The sequence below is a fragment of the Papaver somniferum genome, chromosome 9 (genome assembly GCF_003573695.1).
Source record: "Papaver somniferum cultivar HN1 chromosome 9, ASM357369v1, whole genome shotgun sequence".
NCBI classification, from domain to species: Eukaryota; Viridiplantae; Streptophyta; class Magnoliopsida; order Ranunculales; family Papaveraceae; genus Papaver; species Papaver somniferum.
This window is the reverse complement of record NC_039366.1, coordinates 194694465-194719578: the sequence shown is the minus strand read 5'-3', so window position 1 is coordinate 194719578 and position 25114 is coordinate 194694465. Positions and strand designations below refer to the sequence as shown.

Genomic DNA, 25114 nt, shown 5'->3' with positions numbered 1-25114 from the left:
GATTATGTGGCCAGGAAATATCGTTGTTGATATACTTCTACATTTTATAACACAAAGAAGAATTGCTTCTAAATTCATAGAGAAATGTCTTAGAGACGCAGAAAAAAAACGCTATGGAAGCCCATAAACATGTCGGAAGACATAGAGGATGAAACATCTTAAACCACAAACAAACTTGAAAAACCCTAACTATATCTACTGAAATTAACCTAAAGATGAAAGAACTAACTAAACTAAGACTATTACTGCTCAGTTCTACAGAGATCCGTGAAGACCCAAGCATATTTGAGCAGTTTTAACGCTCGCCGAAAAGATGTTGCTCTCTCACCTGAAATCGCTCTAGAGAAGGAAAAAAGAAGAGAGAGTAGGAGTCGAGAAGTGAATATAATCTGAATATGATAACACTGAAAACTCAGCTCTTTTCTGTATAATAAATTTATTTTCCTTAATTTATTTTTTTAACCCGTGCAGTGAGATACCGAGTCATGCCATGTACTGAAAACATAGTCATAATTCAATAGTTACAATCCGAATATAACAATACAATTTTCTTCTGCGCATCAACTGTTATCCACCGTGGATAAAATAACATACAATAGTTCCACTTCACAATAAACTAGTTGGCAGAGACCTGGGCAATGCTAATGGCTGCCTGAATGGTGAGAACTCGACAATAGACTAATGTTTGCTTTGAAAAGGATTCAGCAAATCTGATACACTTTATCGTTGGTTATTTATGTAGCAGTTGGGAGAGTTTGAATGCTTGGACGTCATAAGCAATATAGTTAATCTCGGCAGTCATCTCGGTTTTGGTCGATGGCCAAGACAAGTTTCTTAATCTCAGCGAGACAAGATTTGACCAAAAAAAGTCGCAAGATGGCCGACATTCCACCCGAGATGCGGCAGAGAGATCGCCGAGAAAAGTATTACACATGAAAATGTAGTAATAAAAATTAAATTCAATCATAAAAAACTCATACGTAAAATGTGCAAAATGCTCGTCATACATATAATGATAAATTTTGAAAATAAAAAATTCGAGATTTCATCGAGGATCTCCCCGAAATAAAGTTATCTCAGCATCTTAGTCCCAACCGAGATGGATCAAGATCCGAAATTGACTACATTGGTCATAAGCAACCTGATAAGGCGAATTGGTGCACTATGAGGCCAGTATAGATTTGAGAGTGATCTCTTCTTCTGTTATTCTTCTTGTCCAATTTTTTTTTCTTCGCCATTTTTTTTACTAGATTTAGTTTTCTTAGTATATTTTGCGATCGTTTTAGCATAATTTTATAAGGATTTAAGCGAATCTAGGTTTTCTCATCGATTGTCTTCGGCCTTACTATTGGTTCGGTAGATCACTTCAATATTAGGAGAAATAAGGTCGAAGAGAGAGAGAGTGAAAATTTTTGGTTTATTGATTTTGTTCACACGTTTTAGGTTGAGAAATCCATTGGTGGTAACTTTCATGTTTTTGGATGGTTTTGGATCTCCGGTTAAGTTAGTGGGAAGGAAATTATGACCCTGCCCTTATCCTTTTTTTTTCTTTGTTATACTTTTGGTAATAATGAGGTGCAATTAAGGGTGTTTATGACAACTAACCCACGTCTTTATTTTTTATTTTTCTTTCTCTTTCTCATAATGCCTGCTCTCATTTTGGCGTCTCTGATTCTGACGGTGAGATTTAAAAGAAGAATTGGAAATCAAATTTTATAAATCAAGCAAATAAGAAGAAGATCTCAATCATCTCTTCTTGGTCGACAGACTCTACACGCTACAGATTTGATTTCCACAAAATGCTAGGAGTAATATTTATTCTCGTGATTGCGTTTAGCTATGCCAGCTAACGAACAAAGAAATTCGTGCAACACATGTAATCTGTCGAGACGAGATTCTATGCTCGTAAATTATTTCTAGTAGTAGTAGCTAAGCACGTCACCAAACATAGAAGCGCGTGTTACACATGTCTTGGAGAGGGAAACAATTGGAAAGTGATGGCATGGCGGTGTCAATCTACGTTCGAATCAAAATGTTTATTATTGGAACCCCTCTACCGTTAAGGGATGATGAGTGATAAATACCGTTGATTGCTTGTCACCCTGGAATATACGAATAATATACCAGAGTGACATTACAAATGCTAGTAGTATTATTTTCCTGTATCAATTTTTGGAAACAAGGTTATAAAAATGAATAGGGAAAAAAAATAGTACGACTCATAGCAGGTTTCCCTCCGGTCGACGTGACAAAATCACCATATTTACGTAGCTGTCAAATGATCAAATGGCCAATCACCAGGTGGTTTGGTGATTAGCATGCTCTTTCCCTGCGAAGGTAGGGGTTCGAACCATGTAATTGCTAGATTCCATTCCAATTTAAGGAGTTCGGATGTAGTCTAGGAACCACTAGTCTAGGGCATCAGAAAAAAAATAAATATATATATATATATATAGGTCACATGGCTTACAAAACCTAGCGAGATTGAGGTATTTCCCAGATTAATTAGGGTATACCTAATAAGACAAAATCGGGTCATTTAGAGGTAAAACTCAATGTCCCTTAGCCATATATTTTTAAAAATGACTAATTTACCCTTACTTAATTAAGACTAATACATCTGGTTAGGTTAATTAGTTGATTAAAATTTTGAAATTGGGTTTTAGTTAGATTGAATTCATGGATTATGTGGGAGGATTTTTGAGATTTTTTTTTTCCTTTATTTGTAACGGAAACGAAACCACACTACTCAAATTTTATAAAAATGGGATTATCAAGTTGATGAGTGATTTCATACTCAAAATTTGAGAAGAAATGCAAACTTCTGAAACTGAAAGTATGATAAGTCGACAGGGTCGACAATGTTGGAAGATAACGACCACAAACAGCCGACAGGTTCGACAAAAAAACCCTGCCGACTTTAGATTTTTGACATACAGAGAAAGGTGTTTACAAATGCATGATCATTCGCCAAAGTATTAATTTCATAACCTGCCAACTAAACTATAGTCGTCAAGGTATGAGGATGAATACCGTGACGACCCTGTAAATGCTAATTTCACAGATGAAAAGTCGGCAAGATCAACAAAAAAAATACCTTGCCGACTAGTTGACAAAAAAAATACCCTGCCGACTTTTGATAAAAATGTGGAATTATAAGGGATTTGAGATTGGGTACAAACTCATACTCAATCTCAAAACCCGTATGCTTTCTTTATGTTTCGTTGTGATTCTACTTTTTTTTTTTGACCCGTATGCTTTTGATCTATTTTTTTTTTTATTTCATCATGTATGGTTTGAGTTTTAAAGAGATTTTGAAGATTGTTTTGATAGGTTTTAGTTTTAAGGTTGAATTCATGAATTAATAGTGAGGGAAATTTGGTCTTTTAACGTTTTTTAGACACCCTTTAACACACCATCTTGGATGGGTTTAAAATTGTTATACCCCAATTAATCTGGGTATACCCCAATCTCGCTAGGTTACAAAAATCTAAACATGAACCCGAACTGGTCGACTTTATTTTTCATTTCTTTTGTGTTGCGTCATAGTAGTTAAAACCTTAACGCATGCTTTGATTTGACACACTTGATTACTTTTTTAATGATTCCATTAACTGCTAAACAAGCAGCCTTTGGCAATCATGTGCGACTGCAGTTGGCTGGACTAGTTGCCCTCTTATAGGAACGCTGATTTTAGGCATACTGAATAAAGACAAAAAAGGTTGTGAAATAACAAAATCAGATATCCCCTTAACCCAAATTCTTTTAATGGCAAATCTATCCTTTACGTATTAGTGTTAGTAATCTGGATTAGTGATTACATATTTTGTTTAGTGATTAAGATAATTTTCAGAATTATAAAGGTTGTTTAGATGAAAAAATTTGGGGGGGAAAATCAAAGTTTTGGTTAAGAAGGAGAGAAAGAAGGAGAAAGTGAGAAAATTTTAATTCTTGATTCAATGGAGGATGAGGAGGGTCATAATTCATATAAAAAACCTAGGAAAATACATATCAACTACAACAATGATTCCCAAATGGCTGATTTCTTAGATTGTGAGAATGATTTTACACAAACTCAAGCTCAAACTCAAACACAAACTCAAGATGATGATTTTTATGAGCCAAATCCAGATGATGAGTACATATATGAGGAACCCAGTGCCTCTAATACGCAGGTACACTTCTATCTTATGCACAATCTCACTTCTATAGCTCGAAATTATCAAAAGTTTAAATTTTTGCTTCAGGGTTCGGCGAACCAGGTTGAGGTTCGGCTCACATCTATGCGCCGAATCAACCAAATGATGAACGGTTCGGCTCACTGAATCTGTTTACATCATGCACCGAACCTATAATTTTTAATTCCAACCCTTTTGCTAGACACTAGTTCGGCTTATATGAAAGTTTCATAGTAAGCCGAACAACATCCTGAATAGCCCGGAATAAATTTCTTCTTCTTGTATTCCAACTCTTCCTTGTTCATCAACTTCTTCATCATCATAAATTCCTTCTTCTTGTATTCCAACTCTTCCTTGTTCATCTACTTCTTCTATGTCAGTTCCTCTACGGTTCGCTCCCAATTTTTTCTTACCTCCTCCTCGAGGATCGGGAGTTTTAGAAGTAGAAGGTGTTACCTCCATCTTCTTTTTCTTTTTAGCTGCATTGTTCCTGACATAAGCATAAAACTTATAAGCCTAATACTTCGAACAACAAAGGAATACAAACTATATGAAATATGTATTTGATTATCATTTACAGAGAGTAGTTCGGCTTATATGCACAAAATACTTCCAAGCCGAACATATATATTCGGCACAAAACTACTATTATCGAATAAACCGAATCCATATTTACGAATTAAAACAACTATTCGTCGCATAATGATTTCATAAAATGAGTCGAACCTCTACACTTGCAAAAATAATGAATTCTAACAACACATATTCGGCTCAAAACAAATAGTATCGAATAAGCCGAATCTATACTTAGGAATTGTAACATATGTTCGACGCATAATAATATCATAGGATACGCTGAGCCTATACACTTGAACAATCTATGAAATTCTACAAATACATGTTCGGCTCAAATCTAATTGTATGGAATAAGCCGATCCTAAATACAAGGCTTCTATTTAACAAAGTTCGGCTCAAATCTCATCTAAACTTTTAAGCTGAACTGTTCATATGCATTTTCAGAGTTCAGTTTCAAGAACAGTTCGGCGCAAATCTGAGAGTACTTTTAAGCCGAGCCCTACCCTGTAACCGTCGCAAGACCCTAATTTTTGACTATTAAACCTATTATACCAATCAAAAACATCAAATACGAGATGGGTTTGTAAAAACTTACTTTCTTATTCTCATTTCAGGTTGGTTCTTCACTTTGTTCTTCCGGTTCGAATTTTGGTTGAATTTCACTTTGTTCTACATCTCCATCTTCAGTTGGTGCTTCAATTGATCTATTAGAACGTGTTACAGTTTTACGACGACCCATTATATAGTAGAGTTTAATCGACGATCAATTTTTCATGAATCGACTATTATCAGTTTCACGGCAATGCGATGCGATATGAAGTGAGGGAGGCAGAGGAGGGAAGGAAGAAGAAGACTAGAAAACTAGAAAATTGATTTAGTGTTTTTTGTATTAAGTTTTTGTATTAGGGTTAGGGATAGATTAGTAATTTAGAAAATTTAAGGGCATATAGGTGTTGAACTGTCCATAGAATACCCCTTATAATGTCACCCAAGTTAAGACTATTGATTTGTATGCCTAGAAAGATTTAGGAATGACCAAAATTAAAATTCTCTTATAGCAGCCATCCTCGTAAAATGTACGTACATGGCTGCACGCTATATCAATTGTCAAACCCACGAGCTAGCAAAAAAAAGCTTTTAGGTTTGAAATTCTAACCGCACAGTTATCATGTTCCTCCACTTTCCTTCCTGGTATCCACGCAGTGTACAAGATTCTCATATCTTCTTCCGATCCTCGTTCAAAAGTTGAACTTTTTATTATCAGAAAATAAACAATTCAAAAGTTTGAAATAATTTAGTCCAACCTGGCAAAATTACGGTATCAGGTGGGGTCACTGTTTGGCAATTTCAAAAAATAATAATTGTGGCAATAGAATTTCTGAATATATGAAGTTGGTAAGCTTTTCTTTTAACATGTAGCCAGAATTATGTTCTTCGTATTTTTTTTGTCAAATGTAATAAACAAACGTGTTTTAAAGTTTCTAGAACTTACATTGTGAAAGTCTCTCCCTCCCTGTATAGGAGGCTTCTGTGTACTCTATATATACACCCTCTCTGTTGCTCCATTAAAACTCAGCATTTCTAAGCCTCTCTCTCTTCTCTCCTTCTAAGAAAAAATTTCAGTGCACTTCATTAGTGCCTTGATTTTCTGTAAGAAAAGCAGGGAGTAATCATCACAAACTCCAGTACTAGCCAGTGTCCACTAGATATATATATATATATATAGATAGATAGATAGAGAAAGAGCACTGAGCAGGGAGAGGAAGTAGCCATGGAAGCAAAGAGATGGGTCTCTTTGGTTCTCTTGGCTTTCATCTTAGTTGGATTATCTTCTTCAGATTTCTTTGTGAAAGATTCAGAGCAACAAGTTCAAGCCATTTCTTTCATAAGGTACTGTATATGTGTATTTTATCTTGTTTCTTTAGTTTTTCATCATCATAAATTAATCTTGTTTAGGTTTCTTCACCATTCAATCATTTATCAAGTGTTCTAAAATCTAAAAGTGAAACTTAATATTCTCTTTAAGATCTGTTTATATAGTATATATCAGAAAATTCACTGCATGATTTTTATTTTGAAAATCTTCACAAGTGACCATTGGTATGCTTAGTTTGACTTAAATGGTACTAGTTGTTTTTATTAGGCAAAAACGAATTAGATCTGGTCATTGTTCTGTTTTCATATTTACATTCTGAATTGTAGTAAGACTTTATTTTTGTTAGATCTGTTTTGAATATACAGACAGATATAATACCATGAACCGAGCAAAAAAAAAAAAATATATATATATATATATATATACTACCATGATAAGAAATTAAAAACAAAAAAAAGTTCACCAAATTTCATGGGAGTTGGTAAACTCCATGTGATTGGAAAGTGGTTGGTAATGTCAATGAGGACTAATTAACACTTAAACCCTTCCTAATTTTCTACCTTTTGGCTGTTTGATTTATTTATTTTTATTTTTTGTTATGTTCCAGTGGTCTGAAGGCAACAATCCTTGGATTTTTCGATGAAACATGGGTTGCAATGGAAGACGCAAATGCCATAAATGAAGAGATTAGACCAAAACATGTCATCTTAACTCCAAACCTTACGACATGTCATAAGTCACTTTCCGATGCTGATCGGCCGGTTTATTGTTGTCCACCAAAACGTGAATCATTAGAACCCATTATTGATTTCAAATTTCCAGACATTTCAGAACCAATTAGAGTTAGGAAACCAGCTCACATGGTTGATGCAGATTACATCGCCAAGTACAACAAAGCCATAGCCATCATGAAATCCCTACCTTACGACGATCCACGCAGCTACATGCGCCAAGCTAATATGCATTGCATATACTGCACTGGTGCTTACAATCAACAGAACTCCAACTCTCTGCTCAAAATTCATAGATCATGGATGTTTTTCCCATGGCATAGAATGATGATTTACTTTCATGAACGAATTCTTGGAAGTTTGATCGGGGACGAGAATTTCGCACTACCGTTCTGGAACTGGGATTCGCCTGAGGGCATGTTTATTCCTGATATGTACTTGAATGGATCGATGGTTGATACGCAGCGAGACAGTTCTCACCTTCCACCACAAGTTGCTGATATTAACTACGATTACTTCGAAAGAGGATTAGGACCGGAAGATCAAATTTCCACTAATGTAGCTTTTATGTACAATCAAATGGTTTCTGGCGCTAAAAAGACTGAACTGTTCATGGGTTGTGCTTACAAAGCCGGCGAGGACGGGTTTTGCGATGGACCGGGGACTATTGAACTGGCACCACATAATGCATTGCACACTTGGGTTGGCAGTAACTTGAACACTGAAAGAGAAGATTTGGGAGCCTTTTATTCAGCCGCAAGAGATCCAATTTTCTATGCACATCATTCAAACATCGATCGCCTTTGGAACGTTTGGAACGAGCTTCGGGGCAACAAGCCAGCGATTGAAGATCCGGAATGGTTAGATTCTACTTTCTACTTCCACAATGAGAAGTCACAGCTTGTCAGAATCAAAATCAGGGACGTTCTTGACAGTTCTAAGCTTAGATATGCTTACGAGAACGTCGAGAATGTATGGCTTAACGCAAGACCTAAACCTTCTGTACCACCGAAGATTGCTCGTCAGGTATTAAAAATGAGAGAGAATCAGAACCCATTCTTGGATATCTCCAACCAGGCTATTGTTTCACCAGATTTTGGATTGAACGGTAAGAGGCTTGATACCACAATAAGAGTGAAACTTCGCAGACCAAAGACACACAGGAGTAAGATCGAGAAAGAACAAGAAGAAGAGATTATAGTTGTTTATGGAATTGACATCAGTAAGGATGCTTATGTCAAGTTCGACGTTTATGTAAATGCTGTTGATGAGACAATGATTGGTCCGGAATCAAGAGAGTTTGCAGGAACATTTGTGAACATGAAGAGAGGAGTAAGGATAGTGTTGAATAAAGGAGATTTGGTAGTGAAGAGGAAGACAACTTTTAAGGTGGGTATCACTGAGCTGTTGGAAGACCTCGAGGCAGACGGCGATGAGACCGTTTGGGTCACATTAGTACCAAGAGGCGGGACTGGCGTCAATACAACTGTTGATGGAGTTCGGATTGAATACATGAAATGATGAGTTGAATCTTGTTAATATTTTTTTGATATTGATTTGTTATTGTTTGACAGCTATACTTAAATAAAAAGTAGTGGCGACAAGCCTTCTTTTGTTACCCAGTTGTAGTGAGTAGTGGCTAAAGAGATGTAAATCTGTACTAAAACAAATCATAAAATGTTTGAACACGATAAAATGAGAAATCTAAGAAACCCAACTAGAAAATGCAATTTTAGAGCAAGGTTTAGTGGTTGTAACTCCCACATATATTCTATGACATTGACCTTCTAAATGCGAGGTTATTAGCTGCACAAAATAATGAACACAGATTAAAAAAGAGAGGTTGAATGATTTGTGGTAGTTCTTAACCTTATCTAATTAAACACAGTTGCAGAAAAGGGTAAACAGCAAAACCATGACAGATGACACTGCAAAAAATGTCTCTCAAGGTTACAAAGATTGGAGGGAAAAGGTTTTAAAGTTACTGGCTTAGTCTCTGATGTTTCAGTTCCAGCTGAAAGAGAAGTTAATAAAAACTGTTTCCAACATATTTGATGCCAAACTTGATATGCTGCAAGTCATTTATTACTTCCTAACAGCATCATCGCTTTTATCACACTATATCGATAGACTTAATAGCTTGATTAACTCATGGATTACTATTTAGGTCATAAAGATGCACACACGAGGATCATTCTAGAATCCTCACTAGTACCTTTGGCACACCCTTTCTTCTAATCTCAAGTTTTTGATATTCCTATATTTCAGTAATTGGTACATGTGTGATTGTTGGAAATATGAATCTAGTTCTAGCATATATCTACGGCTTCTCTTTATTTTTACCTCATACTGCACTAAATCTCTACTTCCTATAAATTAACAGGACAATAGTCTATGTCTATGTAAGAAATACAACAAACTGGCCAAGGGAGATGAGACAAAGCAAAACAGAATTTCTACCGTAAGCTTGGTTGATATGATAAGAAAAAAAATCAACTAACCATGAACATCTGCAGATATTAAGTGGCATAAAATGATAAACCATACTCCTATAACAACATAAAACAAAAACCCCGAATCTTATCAATAGACATAGCATTCAACACTGAACCCCTCCCACCTATGCTACTAAGAAGACAAAAACCAGCATACAATGAGTGAGTCAAAAAAAAAACTTAAGAAGCTGGTGACTTCAGTGCCTCAAACACACAAATTGGCTAAGGGAGATGAGACAAGACAAAACAGAATTTCTACCATAAGTTTGGTCAATATGCTAAGAAAAATGTAATGTATAAACTATGAACATATGCAAATATTAACTGGCAGAAAATTCTGAACCATACTCCTATAGCAACATAAAACTAAAACCCCGAATCTTCTCAATAGACATAACATTCAGCACTGTACCTCCCCCACCTATATGCTATTAAGAAGACAAAAAAACAGCTTATAATCGAGTGAGTCAAAAGAAAACCTTAAGAAGTTTGAGACTTCAGTGCCTCCAACGCCTTCGATGAGAATTCACGAACCAAATCTATCCTTCTCAAGAACAACTCCCCCTCTGCAACCTGTACGTCCTTCCACCTCTTTTCAAATGCCTTCCTCTTCGAAGGTTCAACCAATTGAAAAGCTCTCTTATTTAGAAAACTTTTCAAACCCGGAGGTGCCATATGCTGAGCCAATTCAATCAATCCACAAACCTCTACATCTTCCTTTTCAACTGTTGCTTTCAATTTACCATCAACATCACCTACCTTAACACCTTCTTCCCGTTTCTCCGAAACACTTGCATCTGTACTAGCTTTTTTCTTCTTACTCTTACCGTTTGTAGCACCATCCACCTCAATTGTTTCTTTTCCCTTTTTCTCTTTACCATCATTTTCTGGTTTATTCTCAGCACCCCATATTGACTTTGACAACTCATAGCATTTCTCAAAATGGGATTTGGTAAATGTCAAGACTTCCCCACTCTTCTCTTTGGCTTCATTCTGCCGATATCTCCCTTTGGCATGTCTAATTTTACTAGACAATTGCTCTTTAGTAACATCAACATTAATAGAGCCCTTAATAAATTCATAAAAACCATTTGAATCAGAATTAGGGTTTTTACCTTGCTTCATGTAATCAATCATTCCTTTCAGAAGAACAATCTCACCTTCTTCAGTCCATACCCTCGCTGTTTTCTTCTCAGACTCTTCTCCAGCATTAGAATCATTGTTCTTCTTCCTCCGTTTCGAGGATTTCTCTGCCTCAACCTGTCGTTTGGCAACCGGACGTTTGACCGGAATGGAAGTGTGTTCGGGTTTCTTGACTGCCTCTTCCTTTTCAATTGGGATTTGTTCATCAGATTCCGAATCATCATCAGAGTTTTCTTCTTCTTCTTCTACAGCATCTTTAGATTTAGGTTTAGAGTTTGGAACAACACAGAATCTTGATTTCTCAGTTTCTTCATCGTCATCTCCGTCTTCTTCTTCTTCTTCTTCTTCTTCTTCGATGTCGTCGCTTTCTTCTTCTTTGTCGTTAACTACTTCCTCTTCGACCTCTCTTTCATCTTCAGAAGCAGAAGAAGATGAAACAGAAGGTGGATTCTCTGGTAAAGGAAAATGGTTCTTAAGAGTCATTGTAAGAAAATTAGGGTTCAAGGTTTATGGAGAACGAGAGGTTTTAGGGTTCAAAATCTGTCTCTGAGAGAAAGCCGATTTAAATTGAGAGAATTTTGATGTTTTAGGTCAAAATACTACGGCCTACGAGAGTTGGCAAAAATAATCCAAATTTGATGGATCACGGGTAGGGCTGCATATGGTTTGGCAAGGTTTTGGCCTATACTAGATCCGAAATCATGTGAAACGGTTTCTCAGAGCTAAAATTATGCATCCCGTAAGTCGGGTTTTTAAGAAAAATGAGGAAGTTATTGTTTGGTCCACGTCAATTTGGTCCATTGATGAAAATGCAGGGTTCAACTTGATCCATTAGCACTAAACTGACCAAAAATAACCTTTAAAAATGCGTGTTTTTTTTGTTAAGAAAAATATTATTAAACCAAAAGAAACTATGAGTGTTATGACATGAAGGAAGGGATCACCAATTCATCCTGAATTTAGCTACGAAATCATTATGATTGTTGAAATTTATTTATAGAAATTACTCTAGAGAATGAAAAATTGTTGTGAATCAACTTGCAGTCATCTATAATTGTTTTTTTATACCAGAATAGCTGGTTATTATTAATTGAGCATCACTGATGAAGCATCCTTTATGTTGTTCCTTTCGTTCGCCCAAATACTAGCTTCCAGCAACGCTAAGCATTCAGCTTTTTCAGTGTTCCTAGATACCCATGGGATGACTTTGCAGCCAGTGTCATTCATTCATAATCAAACCAAGTAATAATGTCAAAAGAGGCATCATTGTATATAATAATGCAGTCGTCTGGTAATGAAGCTACTATGGGATTTAAATCATTTTCAATAGTTGAATGTTAGCAGGCATATTTGCAGCAAAATCAGATCTAAGATAAGTATCAGCATCAGTTACAAGCTTGAGTGCTAGTCTCGCAGTAGTGAAATAATTTAAATTTCTTCCTTGAAAAATGAACATTTGCATTTACATATGCTCCATGCGATGGAAAAAAACAACAACCGCTTTATCTTTAAGGATATCAGAAGATAACCACTGCCCAACCCACTTTTTTAAGTTCCATGTTGAATCCCTAACTTGTGAGACTAAGTTATAATAAGGAGTTAACGACCAAACTGCTTGAACAACAGGACAATGTAAGGTCAGATGCTCTGCAGTTTCAGACACTACATTTCCACACATATTGCAATTTATACCATGAGAATTATTAAATCTACAAATAATTGATTTCACAAGCAAAATATTTTCATAACATTTCCATACGTAAATCTGGACTTTAGGGAGCACTAGAAGCTTCCGCAGAGACTTATATAAAGCGTTTACATTTCTGGGGATTAAGAATGTACTCAAATTGGCTAGACAATACTTTATATGTGAAAACGCGGCGTACCAAAATACACCACCAACTTTTTCTTAGGCAACATGTATGGACTAAATTCAAATACAATTCCGAGTATTACAACTTAATGAATCTCAATCAGGGATTATATGAAGATCTTATATCTATTTCTCTCACAATCAGATGTTACAGAGACAAGTTCGTGAACCTAATTATTTCTTGAGAGTACTTGGACGATCCCAAAGATCAATATCCAAGATCAATCAAGTTGTATCCAACAATTTTGATGGACTTATCTACTTGAATTGATTTTAACGTATAACCTGTTATGTTTCAATTATAAAGATAAACAATATAATGCGAAAAATAAATAACAAAGACACTAGAAATTTTGTTAACGAGGAAACTGCAAGTGCAGAAAAACCCCGAGACCTAGTCCAGATTTGAACACCAAATTGTATTAAGCCGCTACAGACTCTAGCCTGCGGTTAGAACTTCGGACTGGAATGTAGTCGAGACCGAAATAAATCGTCACACCAATTCAGTTACAGTCGCGCTCCTTACGCTTCTTGAATACCAGTGGGACTCCGCGTAATTGATTCCCTTAGCTGACATCGTAAGAGTTGCTTCAACTTAATTGAAGACTTTAAACCAATCTTCCTCCCACAGATAAGTCTATATGTGATTTTCATTCTGTTCAAAGATCAAGGTGAGATTGAAAATAAATTGCATTAGAAAAAGTTAGCAAGCCTCAAAATCCGGTCTTATAACTCCCAAAGAGCAACCTAGATTATTATTCACCTCATAAGTATAAACATGTGGAATCACAAAGTATGACACGAAGAAACTTTGTGATTTATATCTATCTTGATAGATGGAGCAAGGCTCAACCAGCAATAGCAAGATCAGGATACAAAAATTATCAAGATAACGATAGTCGGACCTGGCTTCACGAATCCCTAGGTGAAATCTTTTTAGTCGCTTGACCCTAAAACGATTTTAAGGAGAGAACAATTCTAGTTTACAACTAGGACATGCAAGAATAGTGTCAGGGATTCAAAGATCCCAGTTGTTTGAGGATCTCCTTATATAAACTTTCAAGATCAAGGTTGTTTTATATTTAATCTTAGGTGAATCAAGCAATCAATAAACACCGTTAGATGAAAAAATTGACTTGAGATTAACATAACAGAGTATACACTCTAGTTAGGATGAACCATTACCGAACCGTGCGTAATGACTTGTTCATAAACGGTTAGCTGAAACTAATCAATTGAACGATAAGTTTAACCATTTTCATATAACACTTTAAAACTTTAATTTTGAGTCACAAATGTGATCAATCATGTCTACATATGTTTCTAGAGAGTTGTTCAAATGCCGATTATCTTATATAAATAATTTTGATGCATCTGAAAATATTCGACTGGATAAATACGTGTACCTGGTACTTGTACTGTATACTTGTTCGTGAATATTTTTGTCATAGTACGAGTATCGGTTGTGTATACCCTTAAGGCAAAAACGGGTTCAGATATACATATATCCTTTATGGTTTGCATACTAGGTATTTGTACCTTTTCGGTTTAGAAACCAACAGATCTTTTCTAGTTTGCATACTAGGTATGTGTACCTTCTTGGTTCGCGAGTCAACAGACTTTTTTATGGTATGCGTACCAAAAAGTTGTTTCCTAACTATAACTACGCTGATACGTATACTTGGTACATGTACTGCGACTCCGGACTTATAACAGTTCCCCCAGTATGTGAATTGGTATGCATACGGTCATGTATCCAGATTTACAGTAGTTCTATATCTCTCTAATAATCGATTTGAAATATTTCCGAATAAAATCAATGACACATATCACTGTTCCAAGATATTTTCAAATGATTAATCATAATTTAGGTCATAAACAATAAATTGTTTTTAACCAAATTCATCAAGTATGAAAAATGTCTTTAAGCTTAGCATATTTCGAGAATGATTAATCAAGATAAACTTGACTCGAATTTCTATTATGCATTAGTGTCTGCTTTAGTCATGCGGCAATACCTTCGTTGTTTTCTTCTCAGACTCTTCTCCAGCATTAGAATCATTGTTCTTCTTCCTCCGTTTCGAGGATTTCTCTGCCTCAACATGTCGTTTGGCAACCGGACGTTTGACCGGAATGGAAGTTTGTTCGGGTTTCTTGACTGCCTCTTCCTTTTCAATTGGGATTTGTTCATCAGATTCCGAATCATCATCAGAGGTTTCTTCTTCTTCTTTAGCATATTTAGATTTAGGTTTAGAGTTTGGAACAACACAGAATCTTGATTTCTCAGTTTCTTCATCGTCATCTCCTTCTTCTTCTTCTTCTTCTTCTTCGTTGTCGTCGCTTTCTTCTTTTTTGTTGTTAACTACTTCCTCTTCGACCTCTCTTTCATCTTCAGAAGCAGAAGAAGATGAAATTGAAGGTGGATTCTCTGGTAAAGGAGAATGGTTCTTAAGAGTCATTGTAAGAAATTAGGGTTCAAGGTTTATGGAGAACGAGAGGTTTTCGGGTTTAAAATCTGTCTCTAAGAGAAAGCCGATTTAAATTGAGAGAATTTTGATGTTTTTGGGAAAATACTACGACCTACGAGAATAAGCAAAAATAGAATCTTTAGATTTAGGTTTAGAGTTTGGAACAACACAGAATCTTGATTTAGGTTTAGAGTTTGGAACAACACAGAATCTTGATTTCTCAGTTTCTTCATCGTCATCTCCTTCTTCTTCTTCTTCTTCTTCTTCTTATTCGTTGTCGTCGCTTTCTTCTTTTTTGTTGTTAACTACTTCCTCTTCGACCTCTCTTTCATCTTCAGAAGCAGAAGAAGATGAAATTGAAGGTGGATTCTCTGGTAAAGGAGAATGGTTCTTAAGAGTCATTGTAAGAAATTAGGGTTCAAGGTTTATGGAGAACGAGAGGTTTTCGGGTTTAAAATCTGTCTCTAAGAGAAAGCCGATTTAAATTGAGATAATTTTGATGTTTTAGGGAAAATACTACGGCCTACGAGAATAAGCAAAAATAATCCAAATTTGATGGATCACGGGTAGGGCTGCATATGTTTTGGCAAGGTTTTGTCCTATACTAGATTCGAAATCATGTGAAACGGTTTCTCAGAACTAAAATTATCATCCCGTAAGTCGGTTTTTTACGAAAAATGGGGAAGTTATTGTTTGGTCCACATCAATTTGGTCCACCTATGTAAATGCAGGGTTCAGCTTGATCTATTAGCACTAAACTGACCAAAAATAACCTTTTAAAATGCGTGTTTTTTTGCTAAGAAAAATATTATTAAACCAAAAGAAACCACGAGTGTTATGATAGGAAGGAAGGGATCAGCCATTCACCCTGGATTTAGCTACGAAATCAGTATGATTGTTGAATTTTTTTCTAGAAATTACTCTAGAGAATGAAAAATTGTTGTGAATCAACTTGCAGTCATCTATAATTGTTTTTTTATACCAGAATAGTTGGTTATTACTAATTGAGTATCATTGATGAAGCATACTTTGATGTTGTTCCTTTCGTTCGCCCAAATACTAGCTTCCAGCAACGCTAAGCATTCAGCTTTTTCAGTGTTCCTAGATACCCATGGGATGACTTTGCAGCCAGTGTCATTCATTCATAATCAAACCAAGTATTAATGTCAAAAGAGGCATCATTGTATATAATAATGCAGTCGTCTGGTAATGAAGCTACTATGGGATTTAAATCATTTTCAATAGTTGAAATGTTAGCAGACATATTTGCAGCAGAATCAGATCTAAGATAAGTATCAACATCATTTACAAGCTTGAGTGCTAGTCTCGTAGTAGTGAAATAATTTAGATTTCTTCCTTGAAAAATGAACATTTGCATTTACATATGTTCCATGCAATGGAAAAAACAACAAGCGCTTTATCTTTGAGGATATCAGAAGATAACCACTGCCCAACCCACTCTTTTAAGTTCCGTGTCGAATCCCTAACTTGTGAGACTAAGTTATAATAAGGAGCTAGTTAATGACCAAACTGCTTGAACAAAAGGACAATGTAAGATCAGATGCTCTGCAGTTTCATACACTACAATTCCACACAAATTGAAATTTATACCATGAGAATTATTAAATCTACAAATAAATTATTTCTCAGGAAAAATATTCTTATAACATTTCCATATGTAAATCTGGACTTTAGGGAGCACTGGAAGCTTCCGCCGAGACTTATATAAAGGGTTTACATTTCGGGGATTAAGAATGTACTCAAATTGGCTAGACAATACTTTATATGTGAAAACGCGGTGGTACCAAAATACACCACCAACTTTTTCTTAGGCAACATGTATGGACTAAACTCAAATACAATACCGAGTGTTACAACTTAATGAATCTCAATCAGGGATTATACGAAGATCTTATATCTATTTCTCTCACAGTCAGAATGTAACAGAGACAAGTTTGTGAACCTAATTATTTCTTGAGAGTACTTGCACGATCCAAAAGATCAATATCCAAGATCAATCAAGTCGTATCCAATAATTTTGATGGACTTATCTACTTGAATTGATTTTAACGTATAACCTGTGATATTTCAATTATAAAGATAAACAATATAATGCGAAAAAGAAATAACAAAGACACCAGAAATTTTGTTAACGAGGAAACCTCAAGTGCAGAAAACCCCGAGACCTAGTCCAGATTTGAACACCAAACTGTATTAAGACGCTACAGACTCTAGCCTACGGTTAGAACTTCGTACTGGAATGTAGTTGAGACCGAAATAAATCGTCACACCGATTCAGTTATAGTGGCGCTCTTTACGCTTCTTGAATCCCAGCAGGACTCCGCGTAATTGATTCCCTTAGCTGACATAGTAAGAGTTGCTTCAACTTAATTGAAGACTTTAAACCAATCTTCCTCCCACATATAAGTCTATATGTGATTGTTGTTCTGATCAAAGATCAAGGTGAGGTTAGAAATAAATTGCAATAGACAAAGTCTAACTAACCTAAAAATTCGGTCTTATGACTACCAAAGAGCAGCCTAGATTATTATTCACCTCATAAGTATAAACATGCGGAATCACAAAGTCCGAGACGAAGAAAATTTGTGATTTATATCTATCTTGCTAGATGGAGCAAGGCTCAACCAGCAATAGCAATATCAGGATACATAAATTATCAAGATAACGATAGTCGGACCTGGCTTCACGAATCCCTAGGTGAAATCTTTTTAGTCGCTTGACCCTAAAATGATTTTAAGGAGAGAACGATTCTAGTTTACAACTAGGACACACAAGAATAATATCAGAGATTCAAATATCCCAGTTGTTTGAGGATCTCCTTATATAAACTTTCAAGATTAAGGTTGTTTTATATTTAATCTTAGGTGAATCAAGCAATCAATAAATACCGTTAGTTGAAAAAATTGACTTGAGATTAACATAACAGAGTTACACTCTAGTTACCGTACCGTGCGTAATGACTTGTTCATAAACGGTTAGCTGAAACTAATCAATTGAACGATAAGTTTAACCATTTTCATATAACACTTTAAAACTTTAATCTTGAGTCACAAATGTGATCAATCATGTCTACATATGTTCCTAGAGAGTTGTTCAAATGCCGATTATCTCATAAAAATAATTCTAATGTATCTGAAAATATTCGGCTGGATAAGTATGTGTACCTGTACTTGTACTGTATACTTGTTCGTGAATATTTTTGTCATAGTGTTGGAGCATTGCTCGGTCGAACTCGCATGCGTTGCTATCTCAAGCATGTTTGACAATGTTAGTGATCAAAACTATAAGTCTTGATTTCTAGTCTACTATATCTAAGTCTCGGACTAGGATAGTAAGTGTGGTTGAGCTCAAGGACTCCATGGAGATTCATCATACAAGACGAAGATCTACTCAAGGAACCGGTGGAACTTCTCGACAAAAAGGTATGTGGAGACTTGAACTTGTCTGTCACTCAAAAGTCTATCTATTCTATCTCCTACTCTTTGAGACAAAAATTCGTATGCTATATATATAGACTATGATTATACACATTTGGTATTTCGAGCCGAGTATACCTCGCCTATTTATATCTCGAAATAGATGCTGGTAATCTTTTCGCTTCGACCAAGTTTATCTTTACCTAGTGACGAAGGTCATGATATGTTTCAATCACTTTGAAATTGCTTTGACGAGAAATGGTGTAACAACTATATAACGTCCTCTAAGATTGTTTCAATGATTGGAATGAGAGTTTAGATTACATAACCAATGGTGGACATAAATATTGTTGTGGAAACACATTTATGTATAAGTCTTATTCCTTGAACCAAAGTTTGCGAACTTTGTTGATCAAGAGAAACCTGAAGAATGGCTTGTCTCCAAGTCCGCGAACCCAGTCCGCGAACTGACGAACTTCTCATCCCGAGAAATTTAGCTGAAGTTGACAAACTAGTTGCGTGAGTACCAGTCCGTGAACCCTGTCCGCGAACCGGCGGAAAGTCTTTGCCGATATTTTCTGTTGGAGTTTGTAAACTCTGCCCGGTTGCTTAAGTCCGCGAACCTAGTGTGCGAACTTGAGAAGGTTATATATCTGAAGATGATTTCTGAACTTAAACTTAAAAAGACTAAGGAATGCTATTTGCAAACCGTGGCTATAAAAGTTCATGAACCGATTCAAGTGAATCAAATTATCTTTGCTTCAATTGTGTCTTGTGTAGTTACATAAGATTTCCTTGCAATTGAACAACTCTTTAACTAGATCCATTGAGTCATTTGGACTAGTTATGGTGAAGAAGAACATGGTTGATATGAAATGCTCATATGGCTAACCTTTTGGTTGACTATTGTTGAACCAACAATGTACACGTTTGGGTACGGTTAACAAACCTAGAAGCGTGCATTTCATTTGTGTATCACAAGCTAAGTTTTCGATCTAACGGTTGAGAAATATTAGCTTGAATCTAAATCAGATTTTCATCTAACGGTGGATATTGATTGCTTTGTTACCAAGGCAAACCCTGATTTGAAAGACTATATAAGGGGACATCTAGCAACTCTGAAAAACTAATCTCCACACCTTACGTGTGCTACTAGTTTGCGTGCTAGAGTCGGTTCTCCTTTAACCTTTGGTTTTCTTCTTCTAAAACCAGGTTAAACGACTTGAAGACTTCATTGGGATTGTGAAGCCAGACCGATACTACTTTTATCGTAGTTGTGTGATCTGATCTTGCATCTTCTATCGTACGAGTACAATCATATTGATTGGCTTGAGATTGATATCTCCGATAGGAAAGATATAAAAAGTAATCACAAACATCTTCGTCTCATTGTTTTTGATTCCGAATCATCTTGTTTCGCAACCATACGATTAAGATTATTGTGAGGTGATTGATTAATCTAGACTGTTCTTCGGGAATATATGACCGGATTATCAATTGGTTCCTGTTCTCCTTGATTATTATCAAAAGACGGAACAAAAACTTTAGGGTTTTTCTGTGGGAGACAGATTGATCCTTTGGTAGAGTTATCTGTGTGAGACAGATTTTCTTATTGTCAAAGCCTGCGATTTTGGGTCGTAGCAACTCTTAGTTGTGGGAGATCATCTAAGGGAATCAAGTACGCAGTATCCTGTTGGGATCAGTGGGAGACTGATTGGGGTTCAACTATAGTCCAGTCTGAAGTTAGCTTGGAGTAGGCTAGTGTCTGTAGCGGCTTAATACAGTGTGTATTCAATCTGGACTAGGTCCCGGGGTTTTTCTGCATTTACGGTTTCCTCGTTAACAAAATTTCTGGTGTTTGTGTTATTTCAGTTTCCGCATTATTGATTTATCTTTATAATTGAAATAATACAGGTTGTGCGTTTAGATCATCAATTAGTGTAATCCAAACTTTGGTTGTTGATTAACATTGATTGATCCTTGGACATTGGTCTTTGGTACCGTCCAAGTTATTCCTTGTGTTTGATTAAAGACTCGCTGATTTCTATTAGCTTGAGTAAATCAAAACAAGAGAGATATATCAACTCCTTGAGATACTTTTACCTAGATTGAGTCTGACTTTCTAGTTGATTTTCTAGAAAGTGTTTCGGAGTTAGTCCATACAGATTGCTAAGGGAAATATTGAGTGGTGTTGTTAGACCCCCGCTTTTTCAATTGGTATCAGAGAAGGCAAACACCGTAAACCTAATAAGTTTGTGTTTGTTCGTTCCCTATAAATTTTCCTTTGAGAAATTTATTTGGAAAAATTGCTCTTGGCATCTGTAACGCACGCCAGAAATCCTTAAAGATTGTTCAACGATTATTATGGCTAAAACGTCTGGTTTCTCATGATAATCTTACGTCATCTAAAAGGGAAGATTTAGATGTTTAGAATCAATCAGAAGGAAAAATTAAAAAGAAGGAAAGATTGAGAAAGTGCTCAATACGCTCAAGGATATGGAACCTCACTAGATTAACTCTTGATCTCTTTGAGGAATACTAACGTAATGGATCAATTGATAAAGATCTATTCAAAGCGTTCGAAGGTGTTTTTAAATTCTTAGAAAAACTTAAATCTGTTAAGTCTAAGAATTGTTCCGAAAAGGGTTCTGTATGTGTTAAATCTGTTAATACTATCCAACTCAGAAATCGGAGGTATCCTCCTTCTATCCAGAACAAACGAAGGATAGAATGCTCTAACTGCCCTGACTATCATCATTACTTTGATTATACTACAGGGACTGTCACACATATCAACCAGAAATGTCGCATGAGAACTCTTCTGCGCATTATGCCTCTTGGTAACAATGTTGGCATTTCCCCATTTGTATATATCTTGGAATGGGGCAAGAAATGGTTTGAGTTGTGTACAATTTTATTATTGTGTTTAAACGTCAATTTTAGCTTTCTATTGCATCCATTGTCGCTCACATGTGTATTGTCACAGAATGCATAACCTTTAATGTGCAAATGGCTAAGGAAATCACATCTTTCTTGTGTGGGTCTCGGTTCATGAACGGGTCCAAGCCCATTTGTGGTCTTATAAAGAAGAAGTTCGCGCACCCTAGTCTTCTTCATCACCCGTCCGCGTATGTGAACCTCTAGGGTATTGTGTGTTTCCTCAATTGAAGCTTCATTGGAGAAATTGAAAGAAAGGGTGTTCAAGATTCAATCCAAGTAAGCAATTTTCTCTAGATCCTTTAATTTTTCTAGTCCCATGATGAATCCTAGGAGCACTAAAAGGAGTTCTAAAAACTCAAATCCTCTAGCTTGAATTATCCTTGTGACCAAAACTCTCTTAGAATTAGGTTTGTGGATGATTCTTGTGCTAGAATGTTTGATAAGATTGCTTCAAAAGGTTTCATTCTAGAAAAGAAATTGAATTTCTTTAGTGGGCATGAAGAGGATTTGGTATGCTTTAAAAAATTCAAGCTTGGAAATATCTTTGATGGTCTCGGTCAAGGATTTGATTCTCTTACAAGGATTTTCTATGCCAATATTCATGATGTTGACTGCAACAAGATGGAATTCAAATCCATGATTGGTAGAGAAAGGTTTCTTGTTGATAGAGAATTAATTTCAAGGATTACCAAAATCCCGTTGAGGAACGTACGGCTTCCTAGACCAAGTGATGAACGTCCATCTTGTGATGATATCTCGGATGGGCTTTGTGGTAGGAAAGTCGTTTGGAATCAAGAAAAGTTCCCTACTAATGATCTTAGTATTGCTTTGATGGCTTTTTGAAAACTTGGTATTCCCAATATTTGTCCCTCCACAATTGAAAATTCTTGGTGAAGTCACGAGTTTGCGGAATTGGTCTATTTCCTTGATTCGGGTATTTCAAGTCTCGATATTTGTGGTTTCATTATCTTTCAAATGATTTCGATGACTTCACCCGTCAAGATGTTGGGTTAACCTTGCTTAATTAGTCAAATTTTCCGTGATCGTGGGTGTGATTCAATTGGAAACTCTCTTGGGGTCCCCAAACCGGTTCGTCCGTGTACCTTTAGGCGCATAAGGGAAAATGCTTGCAAGCAACAAATAATCGCTTCTCTTGATTTTAATGACCCTACTACCATGAGCCTTCTTCAAAAAATTCATAAAGGTGTATGTAAGGTTGATTCAAGAGTGAAGTGTGTTCAAGAACAATTGTCTTTGGTTGCAACAAAGTTTCCCGAGCTCGAGGAAGAATTGAACACAATTAAAGCATCTTGGAGTATCTCCAATGAGGAAGAAGATGAGTAACGTGTATTTTTGTTGCCTAATATGTCTTATTTTTGGATTAGTTGGAAGAATAACTAGTGCTTTGAATAGCGATGATTGTGACTACACATAACTATTATTATTTTCATCTTCTTGTGTTTTAGGTTTTTGGTTTAAAATTCTAAAACTGTTTGGAGGATGATGTTTTGCAGTATTTAATCTTTATGATTTGTTATATTGCAACTTGTTATGGGATATTGGTGTTTACTTCCGTGAACTATGTTGTCCCATATTTTGTCAAAAGTAAAGTCGTTCATGATCGGTATTCATGTATTGATTTAAGGATGAATAGACTTTTGACAATTACAAAAGTTAAGCCTATATTGTCAATTTTTGATGGAAGATAGGTCAAAATATTTTGTAATCAAGGATTATGTCTATTAATTATTGTTATGCATATAATAATTGAAGATAGAATGAATCCTTGTGTTTTCCACAGTATTGATCTTCACTGATCCATATTTTATGTAATACTGTGAGGCTCCGTAATGTGTCTTATGTTGAGCACGATACAACCAAGTTGATTATTTTTTGATTAGCTTTGTTGGTTGTTCTGTAAGGTACTTTATGTTGAGCATTTAGAACTAAATTAATCATCTTGTTTGGTTATTTAGTTATTACTCCATAAGTTTTTCTTGTGTTGAGTATATGAACGATTAAGCCAATCACTCTCTTGTATGGTTAACTTAGTCGTTGCTCCGTAAGTTTACTTATGTTGAGCACAATCAATTAAATTGATCACTTTTTGTGTTTAATTGATTATGTATTCCGATTAAATTAATCATGAGTTTACTTATGGTTAATTTGATTGAGTTTTGGATATAAAAATCATTCATATGGTTTTGGTGTCCAATAAAAATCCTTCTTTTCTCTTGAAATTAAGGTCGCTCGTTGTTGTTCTTTTGGGAATGACATCAAATGGGGGAGAGTTCTTTTGAACTTGTGCTTAATGGTCATATCTTGAGGGGTATGCGGATGTGGAGTTTTAGAGGGGTTAACTTGTATCTTTAAACTCCTTGATGAATGTTGTTAGCTTCGGCTATATGATTGCATGTAAATAAAGATGATGTGTGTTTCTTTCTCTCAGTCATGAAATATCTCTTACGGAAATTTCATTATGATCCGTTCTTATACCTTTTCCAATTTTATTCACAAAAGGGGGAGAATTAATATGTAGTTCACACTACAAATACATATGGTTTTCGGATCATTGTGTAACGGGGAGTGGTTTCCATGTGAGATGGAGTATTGACTAAGAGGGAGTGATACATATCACCATAGAATTATTGTTGAAGTTGTAATACAATTGAACTTTGACACTGTGCAACAATACTATGACACTGTATAACAATGATCGAGACCGATGCTTTCTCATCGTTATATCTAAGGATCTTCAACAACGATGGTGCTAAACTTACAACCTTTGGGATCATTGGAGTACTTCGAAGTGACGAAGATTTCGAGGAATGTTGAAGATTAGACATGTGGAATAGGAGCTACTAAAGTTTCATTATCTTTTTTTGTATTCCATATGTATTGATAGTTTTGTCACTAAAATTGGCAAAGGGGGAGATTGTTAGAGCATTGCTCGGTCGAACTCGCATGCGTTGTTATCTCAAGCATGTTTGTCAATGTTAGTGATCAAAACTATAAGTCTTGATTTCTAGTCTACTATAGCTAAGTCTCGGACTAGGATAGTAAGTGTAGTTGAGCTCAAGGACTCCATGGAGATTCATCATGCAAGACGAAGATCTACTCAAGGAACCGGTGGAACTTATCGACAAAAAGGTATGTGGAGACTTGAACTTGTCTGTCACCCAAAAGTCTATCTATTCTATCTCCTACTCTTTGAGACAAAAAGTCGTATGCTATATATATAGACTATGATTATACACATTTGGTGTTTCGAGCCGAGTATACCTCGCCTATCTATATCTCGAAATATGTTCTGGTAAGCTTTTCGCTTCGACCAAGTTTATCTTTACCTAGTGATGAAAGTCATGATATGTTTCAATCACTTTGAAAATTGCTTTGA

At 35.8% G+C, this 25114-nt stretch overlaps 2 protein-coding genes across 2 annotated transcripts; one reads left to right on the top strand and one right to left on the bottom strand.

The window, feature by feature from the left end:
* The first annotated feature begins 6291 nt into the window (after nucleotides 1-6291).
* On the top strand, nucleotides 6292-9060 carry LOC113310294 (polyphenol oxidase I, chloroplastic-like). Its single transcript, XM_026558913.1, has 2 exons — nucleotides 6292-6644; nucleotides 7238-9060. The coding sequence occupies exons 1-2, from the start codon at nucleotides 6526-6528 to the stop codon at nucleotides 8880-8882; spliced, it is 1764 nt and encodes a 587-aa protein (XP_026414698.1). The 5' UTR covers nucleotides 6292-6525; the 3' UTR covers nucleotides 8883-9060.
* Nucleotides 9061-9065: 5 nt separating this feature from the next.
* Nucleotides 9066-11581, bottom strand: LOC113310295 (STOREKEEPER protein-like). The gene is made up of 2 exons (XM_026558915.1): nucleotides 10336-11581; nucleotides 9066-9167 (listed from the first exon to the last, which is right to left on the bottom strand). The coding sequence occupies exon 1, from the start codon at nucleotides 11480-11482 to the stop codon at nucleotides 10337-10339; it is 1146 nt and encodes a 381-aa protein (XP_026414700.1). The 5' UTR covers nucleotides 11483-11581; the 3' UTR covers nucleotides 9066-9167; nucleotide 10336.
* Nucleotides 11582-25114: the final 13533 nt, after the last annotated feature.